The sequence below is a fragment of the Pelophylax lessonae genome (genome assembly GCF_965119305.1).
Source record: "Pelophylax lessonae genome assembly, chromosome: 1".
Classification (NCBI taxonomy): domain Eukaryota; kingdom Metazoa; phylum Chordata; class Amphibia; order Anura; family Ranidae; genus Pelophylax; species Pelophylax lessonae.
The window spans coordinates 283674896-283694234 of record NC_138768.1 but is presented as its reverse complement, the minus strand read 5'-3'; the positions used below and the strand labels follow the sequence as shown (position 1 = coordinate 283694234).

The 19339-nt window shown below is 38.4% G+C and overlaps 1 protein-coding gene across 3 annotated transcripts in view; it reads right to left on the bottom strand.

The window, feature by feature from the left end:
* Positions 1 to 19339, bottom strand: part of TTC28 (tetratricopeptide repeat domain 28) — an 866848-nt gene that overhangs the window by 65098 nt on the left and 782411 nt on the right. For all 3 annotated transcript variants that reach the window (XM_082244143.1, XM_082244144.1, XM_082244145.1), the window contains one exon: positions 6659 to 6803. In XM_082244143.1, the coding sequence (XP_082100269.1) occupies positions 6659 to 6803 (145 nt within the window). The remainder of the gene's footprint in view (positions 1 to 6658; positions 6804 to 19339) is intronic.

Here is a 19339-nt window from a genome sequence, read left to right as displayed (position 1 = left end):
AATAGGAGTGAGAAAACAAGAACAGTAGGAAAGATATTGAGGGCTGGTGGGATTTTTTAGGTACCGGATAGGGCAAAAATAAAGAAGTATTGTAAAAACTAAAAAAGTTTATTGGTACATATTAAAAACAGGGTATATGATGCAAATCATAATATACATAGAAATACATAAACATATATGAGATGAAGTATCAAATAAGGCATATAGGCGTAAGGCAACAATGTGTGGTAAATTAGGTCCAATGAGGAGCATCAGACCATTCCCGACACAATTCACTATGTGCAAATTGCACATACACAAACCAAATTGAACAGCCTCTATGCATTTGGTAAATCAACCCAATTTTCTTCAATTCATAGTGACCTATTGAACATAACATTATTCTCAACCAGTAAGGCTCCATTCACACCTGGGCGTTTTTGTTTCAGGCGTTTTTTCAGGCGTTTTTTTCAGGTGTTTTTATGGGCGTTTTTGCAGGCGTTTTACAGGCGTTTTTTGTGCAGGCGTTTTTAGATTAACTAGAGACCTATGGAAAATGCCTGTAATCTGCCCAAAAAGAAGCTCATGTACTTTTTTTAGCGTTGGGCGTTTTGCTTCAGGCGTTTAAACTCTCAGATGTGAACAGGGGCCATTTAAATGAATGGGGTTTTACTTGTTGGGCGTTTTGGAAACGTTTCTTTTGAGCGTTTTTGGAGCTGAAAACGCCCAGGTGTGAATGGAGCCACACCTGGGCGTTTTCAGCTCCAAAAACGCTCAAAAGAAACGCTTCCAAAACGCCCAACAAGTAAAACCCCATTCATTTAAATGGCCCCTGTTCACATCTGAGCGTTTTGCAAAACGCCTGTAGCTGAAAAAAGTACATGAGCTTCTTTTTGGGCTGATTACCAGCGTTTTTGATAGATGTCAATGAAAACCGCCTGAAAAAATCGCGGTAAAATCGCGGTTAAAATCGCGGTAAAATCGTGGTAAAATCGCGGTAAAAAACGCTACGCTCAAGTGTGAATGCAGCCTGTTTTAGAATAGGGAAGAAACAAGAAAAGAAATAAATAGTGTAGAAAACTGTTTTAGTAGGTAAAATGTGTAGGAGAGGAGTACAGAGGGAATGACGGCTGGCCGTATGTGTAGGAATAGATTGTGAAGGGGGTGATAGTATGTGCATTAATGAGTTAAGTAGGGTAGTAAGTACAGTATTACAGTGGAGAGTATGTGTATAAGAGGAGTGTGGGGAGAAATATGGAGGTAATCATGATGGCGAGCATGTATAGGAGAGGAGTGTGATAGGTAAAAAAACAAGGACAGTTTTTGTAAATGCAACGCTGCTAAGAAACTGAGCATGGCTAATGTGCAAGTTTAAGTCTATAGACTTAAAAAAAATCAGTTTGTAAATGGATAGAAAGCTGGCTAAAACATAAAATTCAGAGAGTAGTGGTTAATGACTCATACTCTGGATGGTCTAAGGTTATCAGTGGTGTACTCCAAGGTTCAGTGTTGGGACCCCTACTTTTTAACCTAATTATAAATGATATAGAGTTTGATATTAAAAGTATAACTGCAGTGTTTGCAGGTGACACCAAGCTATGCAGTGGAATAACATCCTTACAGGATGTCCCCAACAAAAAGCAGACATAAGTGCACTGTTTGATTACGCAACTAGGTGGCAAATAAAGTTTAAGGTTGGTAAATGTAAAGTTCTGCATTTGAGGGGGCTAGAGACCTGCCTGATTCCAAGAAAACTGCTGGGAGAGTCAATGGGTGTTTTTGTAGATCATAGAATTAATATTAGCATGCAATGCCAAGCTGTCGTTTCTAAAGCAAGCAACATGCTTGCTTTTATTGAAAGAGGTATGCTGTAGAATCCAGAGACAGAAACACAATCTTGCCCCTGTACAAATCATTAGTAACACCTCATCTGGAATATGCAGTTCAGTTTTTGGCACCAGTTCACAAAACAGAATGTGGGATAGTGTAGAGAAGGACAGTACACTGAACAGAATGAAGGACCTCAGCTAATAAGAAAGATTAGCCTATCTTCATTCAATATACAAGGTGTTTAAGGAGAAAATATTACCATGTATAAATACATAGGTAATCCATACAGTGAACTTTGTGAAAAGTTTTTTTTTTACTTTAAGTTTATTTTTTTTTTTCTATAAGGTTATATCCCATATTGGAGAAAATACGATTATGCTTTTAATGGGTTTTTAGGATGCCTCTGGAGCAACTGTGGGTATAGGGTTCTGTAGACACTATGGAAGTTTTGAATGAACTTATTCATTTTTTTCTAGGGGTTAAACTCAGTTGACTTCTGTCCTCTTTTAATCTATGTAAGATGTAAAGCTGTATCTGTAAAATTTGTAACATTTCAGAAGGTCTTTGTCCTCAGTGGCAAAGTGCCATTCAACCTAGCAGCATTAGGAATGATGGTTTAAATCCCAACCACGGCACTACCTGCCTTTGCATGCTTTCCTTGATCCTGGATGGGTTTCCCCTGGTTTCTTCCCACACTCCAAAGACAGGTTAATTGGCTTCTGTCTAAATTGGCCCTAGTATGTGTGCATGTTTATAAATATGAGTTAGGGATTTTAGATTGTAAGCAACTTGAGGGTAGGAACTATGAATGGGATATGGGATATGAATGTACAATATAACGTATGTATATATATATATATATATATATATAAATAGATAGCACTGCATAAATTAACACTGCTATATAAGTATAAAAGTATATATATATATATATATTTATATATATATATATATATATATAGAGCACTGCATAAATTAACAGTGCTATAAAAGTATCTGTAATAAATAAATGTTACATTTGTGATTCTGTTTTAGCATTAGTACCTCTTTCAAGACTACACCAAATACAGCACTATCCCTCACAGCAAAGAAAGTGCAATTATTGCCAGCCTCCCATTTCTGTATTTAGATATATATTTAAAACTTTGCTAATGCTTTTTTAAATAATGTTTGTAGATGTAAGGGCTGCCTCCATAATTCAAAATAGCTTCATCAACCAATTTTATATATTGCTGAGATATATCTTAGTTGCCTGGCTCCCTCTAGAGTTCATTAAGTGGAAACTGAGTTGTATCCTCTACTACAGCACTATGAAATAATACATTGAACAAAGTTGCCTGAAAGTCAATAAATACAGCATTAAGATAATGAATTTCACATACTATATCTTGTTGTTGGTAGATACTGCAAGAGGGTTATATTTTTGCTTTCTTATGTTTTCTTAGTCATGTTACATTATAGGAGAAAGCACTAGGAATTAAGAATAAAATAATGTTGATGCCAATAGTTTTCTTTGCACGTCTTAATGAAGAGGAGGGATGAAACCTTAGTGAACTGATTTCCCAGAAATTTTCATTTCTTGCTAGTCAACTAATTACTGCATTGTCAATACTAGAGGTGAGCATAGTTTAAAAATCCTCACAGGAGCCCTTACTTATTATTTGTAACCCCAGATGGAAATGTTTTCAACAGAGATGAGACCTGGATTGAGTCAGTGATTTCTTATGATCCTTTGCCTTACAAATTAATAAAATAAATATTTTATTAAAATCTAAGTTACTGTACTTTGCACTTACAGAATTACTAAGTTAGTTAGTTGACAATTATTGAATCGATAAAAACCTTGTAACCTTGTAATAAAAATATGTGGTGTCAAATCAAATTTCAAACAAGATCCAAAGCACCCAGGAAGGTTGCCTGCCCAAGGCTTGTATTGGCTTTCATTCATCCCAGTATAGAGGTACTGTCACCATAGTAGAGGAGACTGCACATTCCCCATTTCCTATAGTGATACCAGCCTGAATACTTAATGTATCAGGCTGATAGTGTTCAGAGAAGGGATTCCTGTATGTATTTTTTTATTTGCACAAGTGCGACACTGTACCCAAATAAAATTGACGTTCTTTTTTTCCACAAATAGAGCTTTCTTTTGGTGGTATCTGTGCGATTTTTATTTTTTGCGCTATAAACAAAAAAAGAGCGACAATTTTGAAAAAAAAAAAAAAAAAAACAATATTTTTCACATTCTGCTATATAACATTCCTAAAAAAAATGTAAAGATCTATTTTTTTCATCCTTTTGGGCCAATTTGTATTCTGCTACATATTTTTGGTAAAAAAAAAAAAAATGACAATAGGCGTATTTTGATTGGTGTGCACAAAAGTTATCGCATCTACAAACTAGGGGAAAGATTTATGTCATTTTTATTTATTTATTTATTTATTTTACTAGTAATGGCGGCGATCTGCGATTTTTTGTGGGACTGCAACATTGCGGCAGAGAGATCAGACCCCTAACTGACATTTTTGCCAATTTTGGGGGGACCAGTGACATTACTACAGTAATCAGTGCTAAAAAATATGCACTGTTACTGTAATAATGCCATTGGCAGGGAAGGGGTTAATACTGTCGGTGATCAAGGGGTTAAATGTAAGCCTTTGGGAGTGATTCTAACTGTGGGGGGGTTGGGCTTGTGAGATGATCACAGAGACATGCGATCCTACATAGCAGGATCACATGGTCTCTGTGATCATTGCAGGGAGAAGGACGGACGGCTGTGTTTACATCAACCGTCCATCCTTCTCTGTCAGCGGGGGGGGGGGGATCGCCAGTGTCAGGTGGCAGTCGGAGCTGCCTGACACCCGCACTGACGATCAGGGAGGGAGCGCGCCACCGGCGGCACGCGCTCGCCCCCTAGCCTCCTGAGAGCGAGCGACGTAGAGCTACGTTGGTTTTCCCAGGAGTGGCTAACTGCCACAGTAAATCTTCGGTGGGCAGTCATAAAGTGGTTAAAGAGACTCTGTCGTCTCAAAAAAAATCTAACTTGGCGAACCCTGCAAGAGAAGATCCATCTCTGGTAGCCTTTGTCTTCTACCTTCTTCTTGTTTCAGATGTGGACAATGGCACTGAGAATGAGAGGTAGGAAACAAGGGCCACAAGTGAGGCTTTAATGGAGAATACTGCAGGTTCTTTTTTTTTTTAAGACTGGCAGAGTAGCTTTTTAACCACTTCAGCTGCGGAAGGTTTATCCCCCTTAATGACCAGGCCATTTTTTGTTGTGACAGGGCACTGTATTAATTTAACTGACAATTGCGCGGTCGTGCGATGCTGTACCCAAATAAAATGTATGTTCTTTTTTCCCACAAATAGAGATTTCTTTTGGTGGTATTTGATCACCTCTGCGCTTATTATTTTATGCGCTACAAACAAAAAAACTTCGACAATTTTGAAAAAAAGAAAAAACAATACTTTTTACTTTCTGTTATAAAACATATCCAATAAAAAAATGTAAAGAAATTACATTTCTTTATACGTTTAGGCCAATAGGTATTCTGCTACATATTTTTGGTAAAAAAAACCCCAATAAGCGTATATTGATTGGTTTGCGCAAAAGTTATAGCATCTACAAATGAAGGGATATTTTTATGAAATTATTATTATTTTTTTTTTTTAACTAGCAATGGCTGCAATCAGCGACTTATAGCGGAACTGCGATATTGCGGCAGTCAAATCGGACACTAAGTGACACTGTTGACACTTTTTGGGGACCAGTTTCACTAATACAGTGATCAGTGCTAAAAATATGCACTGTCACTGTGCTAATGACACCGGCTGGGAAGGGGTTAACATCAGGGGCGATCCAAGGGTTAAATGTGTGCCTAAAATGTGCTTGGTTACTGTGTGGGAGGTGCTTGTACTAGGGGAAAGCATTAATCCATGTTCCTGCTTTGCAGAAACACAGAATCACTACCTTCCCTACTGATAGAATGGTAGTCTGCTTTGTTTATATAGGCAGGCCGCTGTTCTGCTTCTGTCCTGAACGATTGGCGTGTCCCATCGGACTTCGACTCGCTGATTGGCTCCAGCTGTGTCCAACCAAAGCGGGAGCAGATCGTTGGCGATGCACATGTGCACCCCAGACCCAGAAGTGCAGGATCACTTACTAGGTACGTGATCGTGCACAGGAGAGCCGCCTTGCCACAGTATATATATACAGTATACAGTCGGCAAGCGGTTAAATAAAAAATCACCTTTCTGGTCATGTTTAATGTTACACCCATATTTGGATGTAACATGAAACATGGTCCCAAACATTAACCCCACCCCGCCCCAATTACCCTGGTTCTTCTCCATGAAGCACCCTTTGTTTATTTGAATTTAGCACAGCTCCACTCACATTGCCATGTCATCCATTCATATATTAATTTACAGGTTCTGTAAATGGAAAGACTACAAGTCTTAGTTGCCACTGTTGCAGACAGACTCATACATTTCAGTGGAGGGCAAGTCAGCTGACATCACCGCACTTGCAAGCCATTGTTTATATACTCCAGCCCAATACCTTTGCCCAATGCCTAAGGACCTGGGGCCTGAGGAATAGTCTGCAGGAGACTTTGTATCGCACTCGCAATGCACTCTTGGCACTTCCAGTGTTCCAGTGCAAAACACTGATTAAATGTACTTTTTTTTTCTTTTATTAATGAGGATGCATTTATTATTTATCTTCGAAAGCTGAAATATGCCTTTAAAGGATGAAAAACAATTGGAAAATGAGAGATTAAGATTTCAATGATAGGTATTCACCTACCCCAAGCAAAAACTGGCACATGGATCAATATAATAGCCTTACCCCTTCCATTGGTGCCAGCAGCAGATCATACAGGGCGCGCAGAGGTGGCTTGTTGAGACAGCTTTGTTTTCGGGGTAAAGAGGAGGTGTTGTCTTTTACCGGAGACATAGTGTTACTAAACAGGCTTGTCATACTTTGGCAACTTCTAAAAAAAAGAACACAAACAAACATATAGTGAATTACATGTTTTATGCAAGTTTACTGAAGAACATACATTATCTATAAAACTTTAATAAATGTAAAGCTATTATCATTATACTATGACCACCTTAAAGTATCATGACAAAATAGGTTTCAGATGTTTCACAGTTGGTTTAGAAAATTATGGATGCCAGGATCATGTAGGTTTAATGCTTTGGGGTCTTGAATGCATCACCACCAGCTTTTGTTAGGGACAAAGATCATTATTTTTTTCAGTTTTGGTATTTCCCCTATAGGTGGCACTATTCTGTAGTTAAAGCTGAAATATAGCCATCCAGAAGAACAGTCCATGTGCAATACATGCTACTCTGGTGTTTTTTCTGCACGAGTATGTAGGTATGTGCATTTGTAAAAAAAAAAAATATATATATATATATATATATATATATATATATATATATATATACTGTATATATATATATATATATTTACAGTATATATACATACGTTGTACATACTTTCTTGATTCACGTTAAAAGGCAATTCATTAAGATCAGTAGAGTTGCCAGACTTCCTATGCTAATTCTATTCAAAAGGCAAACTAAAACTGTGTTACTGTAGAAGAGTGTTAATTGGTCAAATGGGAAACTCTGTCATATGTACCAAGGGCTGTAAACACTAATGGCCTTTAGTAGGGTCATTTCACGTTAAGTTAAAAATTGTATGATCAACCAATCAGCTACCTTTAGTAAATGGGGAAAGAAACTGTATATCAAGTAAAATATTTGATTGCTAAAGAGTTATAGGAAGGAAAGTCTAAATTATAATATACATGCATGAGAAACACCTCAGTGCCTATTATAATTTGGACATACTGTATATGCTGGATGGGTGGAATGCCTATATGCTTGTTAACGTATGACAGGAAAACTGGGTGCTCTGGAGGCTTTTGATTGTTATATAATTTCACAAATACGCTGTTGGACTTTGTCGTCTTTTTTGGGATCCAATAAATACTATTCTCTGGAAGAATCATGTTGCTGAAGAAAAAAAGACACTCAGAGTGATTAACCAAAGGGGTAGAGCATGTTCACTTTGCAAAGAATACCTAGTCATATACTAGGGGAATTAAAAAAAAAAACACAACTATTGCTTGCACATGATTGGATGATGGAAGTTAGCACTTTACCTCTTTCACTAAGCTAAGTCAATTTTCTCTTTGCAGAGTAGATTTTCAATCAATCCCCCAAGCAGTGGGCAACAGAACAACACTAACTATATTAGGCATTTAGGCAGGTGGCCAACTGGATGTTTAGTTAGTTTGGCTGCCCAGGTATGAGGAAGGGGTTGATGTTCACCGCCTTCCCTGTGTGTGTTCACAGGTTTTTTCTGGGGTCCACAGTCCCTCCAGTTTTTTATAAAAGGGAAGAGGTCCAGATCCTGGCGGCTTGGGACTTAAGCTAAGACAGGATACTTGCAAAGGCTTTCTTGAAACTGTGATCCAGCTTACGGTGCTGATCCGTTGGGACACCCTAAGGACAGGGACTTCTTTGTTTGAGCCTTTCCAAGAATGGACTATTCCCAATTTTTCTTCACCTGTTCAGGTAACCTGGGTGAGCCACAACTAGGTGTACTTAGGATAAGGGTGTTATTGCATAATATACATGTTCTACTGAGCTTTCAGTAAAGTTGATTATATTGCTCTGAGCCTGGTCTGGAGTTATTAAAGGGGTACTGTTGGGTCTTGGCATATTCCAAAAGAACCTGGATCTGTAAAAGCACTATGGGGTATGTGTAACACTGGTACAAAAGGCAAGGTGAGGAAGAGGAGACAGTAGCCATGGGTAACCACAAGGAAGAACAGCTACTGTAACCAGTCTTTTGGCGTGGTACCTGGTTAGGTTACAGGTTCTCTGGTAGCAGGGGGTCGGTGCTCTGACTCCCTTCCTAGCTATCCATCTCCTCCATTCACTGGGAGCAGACTAGAATTTCAAAGATCTAAGGCCTGATTGTTGGGTATAGGAGGGAGGGAGTTGGTGAGCATGCATAGGGGCCCCGCTATGTGCTTGGCAGGATTCTATTCTGGGAGTGAGGTAAAAGTTATATGGTGGACTGGGGGAGTGGGGAACTACTCTGGATGTCTATCTGAATGCATCACATACAAAACATCTTAAGGAGGAGCTCCACACATTCACTATAAACAAGTGGCTCATCTCCGAGTAGGAGTAGCCTTTGGGCGAGGTGTTACCCCACGTGCATGGGCGCAGCCTGACCCTACCCACCAGCACAATGTAAAGCAGGTCCAAAACAGGTCTAAAGAGTCCAGAAATTTGACCATACAATCTAACTTTCCCACAACCTAACCTTTAAGCCCAGTGATAGTAACTTAAATCAGATTTGGGGCTTGCTTAAACTGAATTAGGCCTTGAATTTGCATTGAAAGGATACAGTCTTCCTTTACCATATTGAATTAAAGGAAATTTCAAGCCAAAACCTTTTTCTTCTAGATTTGGAGAGCAAGGAAGGATTAGAATTCCTGTCCATTTTTTCTGCTATTTGGGTCTCCATTAGCGAGATTCACCCCTGCTTTCTGCCCTACTGACTAACAACACTATTATTTCTGCCTATGTTGCTGTTAGGGAGTTTCTTCCACTTGCTGTCTAGTAAAATGTTGATAGCAGATAAAGACAAATTTCTCTAATAGAAAAGCAGGAAAAACCTGACAGGGGTTCTAACCCTCCCCCATGCTATTCAAAATTAAGGAAAAAATTGGCTTGCAAAGCCCACATTGTGAGGCAGGGTGCACAACACTCTTGTTTTTCCGCGCTTCAGTCAATACTTACACACCATTTTTTGTAAAGCCATTATACAGATGAAATAAGAAAATTAGCCAGAACATAAGACAAATATGTTCTAAAATAATCACTTTTTAAACATCTTTCTGAAAAGGGATCATAATACGCTCTAATTTTAATTTTCTTCAATGTAACCCTCAATATTTTTATTGGAGGTTTCAATTATGAACATTATGAGAATCTTATCTGAATTCACCTCCTAGCTAGACAGTAAATTTTGCAGGAAGACTGCTGTAATGTGGGTTGCTATGACAATCTGAAGAGGACAGGACAGAAACGCAGTAAAATGAAGAATAATACACGCGTGTTTTCCCATCTTTGCACTTTGAAAAGTTCATTATTGAAATACTGCCCGCAATATTAAGCCATTACTTGTACAGATGTAAGGTGCAAAGTCAGAGTTAATTATGACTGAACATTTTACTTAATAGTTAACGGCAATCTGGATACTGATAATATTTTGTAATGAACAAAAGATGTGTAAGGTTCAGCATTTAGCGAGGCATGCATATTCTTTTAATCTGTTATATCTTATATATTTCCCTCTGCAACCCACTGAACGCCTGAATATTGCATGTTTTTATCACAAAAATGGCATTGATCCATAAAGTGCAGCAATTATCTTATCCAAAAACATGCCTGCCATAACAAACACAGCAGCCCTCTTTTGTGTGCTCGGCTAAAAATGTAAAAGTACAAATAATGTTCATCTAAGGCAGGGGTCTCTAAACTTTCTAAACAAATGGCCAGTTTACTGTCCTTCAGGCTTTAGAATGGCCAGACTGTGTCTGGTGGGAGAAGAAAAGGCCCTGCCATCAATGGGAGTAAGCAATACCCCATCACTGGTTTTAGTGGGAGGAAAAGTGCCCCATTGTTGCTATCATTTGGAAGAACAATGCCCCATTGTTGGTATCAGTGGCAGGAATAGTGCCCCAATGTTGGTGTCATTGGGAGGAATAGTGCCCCGTCATTGGTGTCAGTGAGAGGAATAGTGCCCCAAGGGCCAGATAAAGCCAAGGGCTGTTTTAAACCCCCCCCCCCCCCCCTCCCTCCAGGCCCCCATTTGGAGACCTCTGATCTAAGGGCACACAATTATGTTTAATGCAGTATAGGAAACTGCAGTAAAAACAATATACTGCTTGGCCCCAAAAACGGGCGTCAAGTGTGCCTCCAAGTTATGGGGAACTACAAGGAAGATCCATGTGATTAGATGTTTTAGCTGTCACACCAAGTAATATAAAAACATATCTGGCAAAACCATACCAGCTTCCTCTATAGGCAAGAGTCTCTATTGCTTTAGTAAAACTTTAGATTTAGAAGATCAGCCTTGTACCCCTTAAATAGGGAAGGATAGGGAAAAGTTAGACTTTGGGAGGACATAGTAATAGTAATCCTTACTTGTGTACTAGAACTTACATATTACCCTGAATTAAGAGGCACTGAGTTCAGTGCATAAGTCCTTGTATACATGTAAACAATGAGATCTGCATATACACCCATAAAGCAGCAGCTCCAGCTAGCCTGACATTGATTTGTATAGACTAGCTGCACTTGTTTGTACAATCCACTTGTTACTCCAAGGCAGAGTAATATGGCTAAATGTACACTGCCTGAATGTACACTGTATGGCCCTTCTGAGGCCATGTGCAAGAAGCCTCATGAGTATTGAGGACAACTGCTCCACCTTTTATAAAGATTTTAGTGCTTTCTGTTCATTCAATGTAAGGTTTCTAACTTTTTTTGAGGGAATGCTCAATTTCTTAATTTTATATGCTAAACACTGTTTCTGCATTGTGCCCAAAACTGTATATTTGTCATGAACTGGGTAGAAATCTGACTTCCCTTTAGCAGAAACTTTTAGATCCACTAGGTCTGATGTATACACTATATGCTATCCTTTAAGGAAGAAGAGGAGGGGACAGCCTTGAGGGGGTTACAATGAGCTGATTCTTCATAAAGTGTCTGTATGTTAGTGGAAACTTCTCTATAATTTAAATACTGGTAACCAATATGTTGTGCATTTTCTAATTCCACTGAGGTGAAAAGTATTAAAAAAAAAAAATGATATTGGTATGCGGAGACTAGCAGAACTTGCAGTGGAGCAATTTTGTACTTTAGAATTCTTGTAGCGCTTCAGTAAAGTAATTCTACATGCAAAACATTCCACTAAAGTATTAAACATAGTGAAGTGAAGTGAGAAGAGGATGGACAATTCAATCATTTTGACAACAAACTTACTTCATCTTGTGATAAACTGATAGATTAAAAAATCAATACAATAATACAAGTAGGCATCTACATGAGAGTGGCAACTCTCTGAACATAAGAGCAGTGCAGCATTGTTGCCACGCCATTACAGGGAGCTGCATTAGGTGGTCATCAATAGCAGTTTTAGCAAGGATTTGTAGGACTTTGCAGGAGGACTAAGAGAAAGTTGTATTTCCAGATGTACTGATAGTTAAGTTCTGGAGCACATATTTTTTTTAGGGAGGCCATTGTTCTAAGTGAGCAAGCGTAATTGTCCAATCGTCCAGTTGTTTCGATTCATAGTGACTTATAAGGCAGAGCAAATTTTGGTATCCACATTTCAATTACTAAGGACTAAGTGAAATTTGTAGTTCCAGATGTACTGATAGTTAAGTTCTGGAGCACATATTTTTTTTAGGGAGGCCTTTGTTCTAAGTGAGCAAGCGTAATTGTCCATTCTTCCAGTTGTTTCAATTCACAGTGACTTATAAGGCAGAGCAGATTTTTGTATCCGCATTTCAATGACTAAGGACTAAGAGAAAGTTGTATTTCCAGATGTACTGATAGTTAAGTTCTGGAGCACATATTTTTTTAGGGAGGCCTTTGTTCTAAGTGAGCAAGCGTAATTGTCCATTCTTCCAGTTGTTTCAATTCACAGTGACTTATAAGGCAGAGCAGATTTTTGTATCCGCATTTCAATGACTAAGGACTAAGAGAAAGTTGTATTTCCAGATGTACTGATAGTTAAGTTCTGGAGCACATATTGTTTTTAGGGAGGCCATTGTTCTAAGTTAGCAAGCGTAATTGGCCAATCTTCCAGTTGTTTCAATTCACAGTGGTTTATAAGGCAGAGCAAATTTTTGTATCCACATTTCAATGACTAATCAGTATAAAAGGAAACAAAATGTTTAAAAAAAAAATAAAAAATCAACAACAAATATCACAGTTCTGCCCTAGCCATGTATATGATTTATTTGTAAAAAGATATCCTAAGTGAAAGATGGCAAGTTGGTGAACAGTTTTAAAGAAAAACGTTTAACAAGGCATTATGGCTGGATAGCTTTCTCCATAAGTAAGAAAAAGGCCAATTCTCTCTCTTATCTCAATATAAAGAGCTCCAGAATAAGTAATGGTTTCTTTTATCTTGAAGGGAGGTTTTATTGCTTCACTTGCCTTACTGATGCTGAGACAGCATCTTCTTTGTCTCTATAGTCAAGTATACTTTTCTGAGACTGCTATTGATTTCCCACACAGCCCAGGCACTGGCTGAGTCTACTTTCTAGGTTTAAATTCTAAATAATCAACGACAAGTGAGAAACAAAGAATAAAAAAAAAAAGTTTTAAGGCTTTTTCTCACCGCCGAAACACTAAACGTTTGGTTTTAGCGTGCAGGCAGCTGTCACTTTGTGGGTGCAGTTATATACAGTGATGGGGTGGTGCAATGGGCATTTTAACACATCACGCTGTTTACTTTGTTGTTGTTTTTTTTTTTTACTTTATTTGAAGTACACAAAGTGACTCTTGATGACACTTCATTCAAGTCTTTGCATAGCAGTGCAGTAACTTGTGATGCCTTTCTCTGCTCTGCAGGGGAATGCTACATATCTAATTTTTACCACAACTCACTGCTCATTAGAAATGATCAACTTCCATCAGTGATGGTCTTCTTGGTCCCTCACAGGTCTCACTGGGTTCTGTCTACTGACCTCCATATCACTACTGTATCCTGTGGAAGTCACTAGGAATAACTAGTGCGAGCTGCAAGAGGACCAAGAAAATTTACACTACAGTTGTGATGGTTTCCCAGTGGACCTTGGGAGGGGAGGGGGGGGGGGATTTCTCATAATTGGAGCAGTATTTAGCAGCAGGAGAGTTAAAGTAGAACTATAGGCAAAACTTTTTTTTTTTTCATTTTGGATAAAGTAAGGGACGTTATAACCCCCATCAGATTTATTTTCGCCATCTGTGTCCCATTGGGAAGATTTCCCTTTACTTCCTGTCCCATAGCCAAACAGGAAGTGAGGGGATATCTCGGCAAGTCAAAGGAAATCCTTGGGGATCCTCCGGGTTCCCATTGAAAGATTTCCCCTCTATTACTTTTCTGGGGACAACACAAAACTTGGGATTTTCTTTTACTTTTACTTTCAATGATAATGATAAACAGAACAAATAGAGAGGGTGAATCTCCCTAATGGGGGCACAGACAGCAATAAAAACTGACAGGTGTTCTAATCTCTCTCCACTCTATCTAAAACCAAAAAAATAATGTGCGTTTAGTTACAATAAACGCACATTATACAATAGTTACAATAATATATATTGTACATTCACATCAGACCCTGCCCTCAAGGAGCTTACAATCTGAGGTCCCTAACTCACATTCATACACTAGGGCCAACTTGGACAGAAGCCAACCAACCTACCAGCATGTCTTTGGAGTGTGGAAGGAAACTGGAGTACCCGGAGGAAACCCACTCAGGCACAGGGAGAACATGTACTCTATTGGAACTGAACGAGAAGGTTGTATACAACATATGCAGCAGAGGGACTACTGTAAAGAGTAAATTCTATACACTGCAGTTTATTCCTACTTGAATTTCAGTGTGAACTGTGTTCATAGATTGAGCATACCGGGACTTTCAGAGTGTGTTATCACATACAGACATAATGTAGTTGATCATAACAACAATTTTTTGATCTTTTGATCCCTAGGACATTTTGTTTGGAAGTAACTGCAGTCTGAGAGGGGTAGTGGTGATATTTTAAATACTGTAGGTATACAGTTGCTTTATAGGGATACCTTGTCTTGCAAACAATTTATAGGGTTGCCATTGTCATATACCAGAAGTCTGCCTAAGATACAAGTCAGATTTCTGGCATCCCCTGCAACAAAAATGTCATTTTTGGTGAGATACTCCTAATAGGAACACGTCTAAAGGGATGCAGACCCAGCAGCTTTCCTTATTAGAGCTCTGCAGTTTCCACAGCTGATAGATAATTATGAAACCACTCCCATTAGACCCACTCAGCACAGAGGGACAGAGGAACAAGCAATGATTTCTTCAGAATAACAAAAGGTAGGGATCTGCAACAAAGTTTGTTAAAATCCTTATAATGTACAGAGATCACTCAGAGGGGAATGTTTTTTTTCTCAACAAAAGTGGAGTTACACTTTAAGTTTACAACCATGCAAAGTGCCACCTTTGCTCGCACCAGATGCACAGGTACATTCATGTGCAGACAATACCATTCATGTAAGTGCAATAAAGCAATCTGCGCAACCTAACATAAACAAAAATAAACACAACCCAAATAGTTGCAGCTATAAGCACCCATTCAGACTGGCACGACACGACTTGCTGGGGCGACCTGTGAAGTCGCGGTGCACAGCGTGCACCACGACCTCGGCGCGACTTGCAGGGACTTCATATAATTGAAGTCAATGCAAGTCGCCTCCAGGTCGCCCCAAAGTAGTACAGGACCCTTTTTCTAAGTCAGAGCGACTTGTGTTGCTCCTATTAGAACGGGTCCTGTACTATTCAATGGCGAGCGACCGACCGCGACTTGTCAGGCGACCAAGTCGTCTGACAAGTCGCGCTAGTGTGAATGGACCCTAACACTATCAAAGTGGACTCACAGCACTCCTATATCAGAACAAATATAACATCAAAAGTGCAGGGCAACAACAAATTTCACATAAATCATGACCCCCCCCCCAGCTCTTATGCAGCGCTGAGAACAGAGGGAATGTGATCACCAATAAAAAGGAAAAGAAAAGGTATTTATAATGGTTTTTTTTTCTGTATCTATACAAAAATGTTTTGCCTTTCATTTCACTTTTAAACTGAATAGGTTGTATTACAAGGTGAACTTTTACAATCACTTTAATACATAAATCCATTGTGAACACTGTACACCGGCTCCCAATCCAGCAATCCCAATCTCTCAGCATGATGGCAGTTTTGGCATTAAGCTCTGCCCCCTGTACACATTACGCTCGGTGGGCAGGACTTCATCAACAGTAACCTGCATTTAATAAATGACTATTAACTACAGAATACCTCACCCTATGTTATGGAAAAGATTCTGCAGTCCTAACACAGTTCCTGTCCTAGGCTGACAACGTTGCTCCTCCATAGAGACAGTACAGTGAGTTGTCACCCTAAGATAGGAAGTGGTTACTGCCAGGATTACCATGTGAAAATATAAGAAAAAGAAAGCTAATGCAGCAACTCCATTTAATAATGGGAAATCTACAATAGATTATATTTTTGAGTTTAGAAACAGTTTAACTGCAGCAGTAAAAAAATCAGGTCTGTTGTCCTGTCATGCAGTAGCGTGCTGTGTGGAATAGCTGCGCAAATCTCAGAACTGAATGGACAGAAATACAAATCCTGTGAGAAATAAAATAGCTACAATGTATGCATTTCAAGTATTTTGCGGTTTTCCATTTCATATAAATAATATTAAATATAAAATTCTTTGCTCCCAAATGCCTATTGAAAAATTTGCCTACATTTGTTAAAGGTACTTCCGTTCACATTCTCCCATGCATCTGTACAATCTAACCTCATCCCCCACCATTCACCCAAATATCAAGGTCACCTTCTGCACAGAGAAATCTGGCTATCAATAACATTGAGCATTTTTTTTTGTAACTGTCAATGTTTCATTTCACTGCACCAATTGCTTTTAAATAATTTACTGTTTCTTAATTGGTCATTTTTTTTTTAAGGAGTTCATACTGACTTCTTTGAAAGAGCCTTTATACTTGATCCTACATGCTTGTCACTATACAAATTAGCTGCACATATGACTCCCTGGAACTTAGAATGTTAGCCTAAAATAGTAATTTGCATAAATTGGCATTTGCTCTCATTCCCCAGAACAGCAAATTTTATAACTTCCACAAGAAGCAGGATGAATGCTGATAAATTAAGTCAAATCTAGATAAAGGAAGGTACCTGGATTGGACTATTTTTTTTACAAATATGACCTTAAAATGACATAGGGACCTTTATTAATAGAGGAAAGAAGCAAAACACTGAGTGAATGCATTTCTGGATTGCAAAAACAATTTTACTGCTAAAAACATCTATGCAAGTAGATAAATAGTAATATGTATAAATATTAAAGAAATTTAGGTGCCAATCTAAATATACATAATTGGGGTACCTACGTCCTATATAATAAGGCATATATGGACTTTCATTGTTTTGAGTACCATAAATAGTTATAAAATAGATAGATAGATAGATAGATAGATAGATAGATAGATAGATAGATAGATAGATAGATAGATAGATAGATAGATAGATAGATAGATAGATAGATAGATAGATAGATAGATAGATAGATAGATAGATAGATAGATAGATAGATAGATAGATAGATAGATAGATAGATAGATAGATAGATAGATAGATAGATAGATAGATAGATAGATAGATAGATAGATAGATAGACAGACAGACGGATTTCTATTTATTCATATTTAATTACAGAGGGCTTATGATGGTATAAAGAAAACGGACCTGTAAACTGGGAGTAGGGATGAAAAAAAGGTAGTAAAATCAATATTAAGCTGAGTGGTAGAAATAAACTTCAACACTTAAAAAGGAATGGTTCATATACTGCTCACATCCCCAGCACTTCTTGATGCCTCTCTACTGGATTTTGATTTGCACTAAAATGCCTGTGAAGCACCAATGGGATAATATCCCATCAATGTAATCAACTTTAAAACCACTATATAAATATATAACCACTCTAATTCCTTGAGTCAAAGCAGGCAGATTAAAGGTTTATCATAAATTGTAGTAATTACCGAATAGTGTTGAAAGCGTTCTAAATCATGTTATCTTCCAGAAGATGGCACTGCTTAGCTGAATACTGGCCATTAAATAATTAAAGGCGCACCATCTATTACAGCAGAATTGATATGTCTAATCAGTAGAGATTGTTTCATTTTAAAAGAGATGATCACATCATTGTATCCCTGCATTTATCAGTTTGCCTCACCAAGGATATTCTTTTATTAGTCCAAATATAGAAGAGCAATATAAATCATCACCTCCTCTATGCTCTCAGCCTGTCTCTTTCCCTGAATGGCAAAGCAGAAAAATTGAATTGCACTGAGCTTCAATGCATCTGAGATCGGTGCACTTTGCCATAAGACAAAACTGGGAGGTGCAGCACAACTATTAAGCAATTCCAATTTTTTTCGTTTTACCTATATAATCTATTTTTTTTTACCTGGAGTTCATATTAATTTTGTCTGCATTTTATTGTGAATGCATTGTATTGAAGTTTTGTAATTAGTATCGATTCAGGTGCTGTATAATTAAAGTGGTTGTTAGACCTAAAAAAAAAAAAAAAAAAAGAAAAAAATGATCCTGTTTCTTTAAAGCATGATCAGTAGCATAGTATTGTTGCATTGTCATTTGTCCCTTTTTTTATATAAAACACCTGGTTGATCCTGCCAGTTCCTGTGTCCTCCTCTGTGTACTGACCACGGTAATCATGGCTGCTGAGCCCTGATCACCGTGGTCAGGTTACGTGCCTCCGTCATCCACTGTGTTCTGAGTGTCTCTTCCTCTCCCCTTTCCTCTCCCTCCTTGCCTGTCTGCTCCAGTCTGTGTCTGCAGAGCCGATCTCCTCCAAACCTCTCCCCTCTCCTCCTGCCTCAATTCCAATGCATTACATAACACAATGACTTGTATCGTCTCTGTTTTAGCAAGATATTCACTGCAGTATGTCAGTTTTTTTTTAAATAATAATCCTAAATACCTTTTTTGCACAACTCCTCTGTAAGGTCGCATGATCTCCCTCTGCTGTTCTTAGATCAAGGAAGCAGAGCAGATGGAGATCATGTGACTGCACAGAGGAGCTAATATTTAGGATTATAATTTAAAAGAGACACACACACTGCACTTTGTATCTTGCAAAAACAGAGATAATACAAGTAATTGTGTTATGTGACTTTACAACCTCTTTAATGTTTTGCCTCCATATACACACTTGACGCATTACCCTTTCCTGACTGTATGATACTGTATCTCTGCAATACATGCAGGTTTTCCCATGTTTTATCTCTTTAAAACACTGCAAGTACAGAAAAACAACCAGTAATTCTTCCAGAAATTCAGTGAGCTCCTAAATTCCTGTTGAGTGCTGACAACAATGCCTTTGCTGCTCTGAAAACCCAAGCCTGAGTTCTCCTCTGCTGGACTACAGAACTCTTCCTTTCCCATACCCTCTCTATTCAGCTCCACCTGCATACATTGATTTCTGTCCCAGTACAGCAATGATGCTTCCCTGACTCCTAGGCTCCCAGCAGCTGTCCTTACAGGAACTTTAGAAGCCTGGAGATCATGTTAATTAAAGTTATTTGTCACAACAGAGAGAAGGTAAAATAAAGCATTAACCTCCCTGGCGG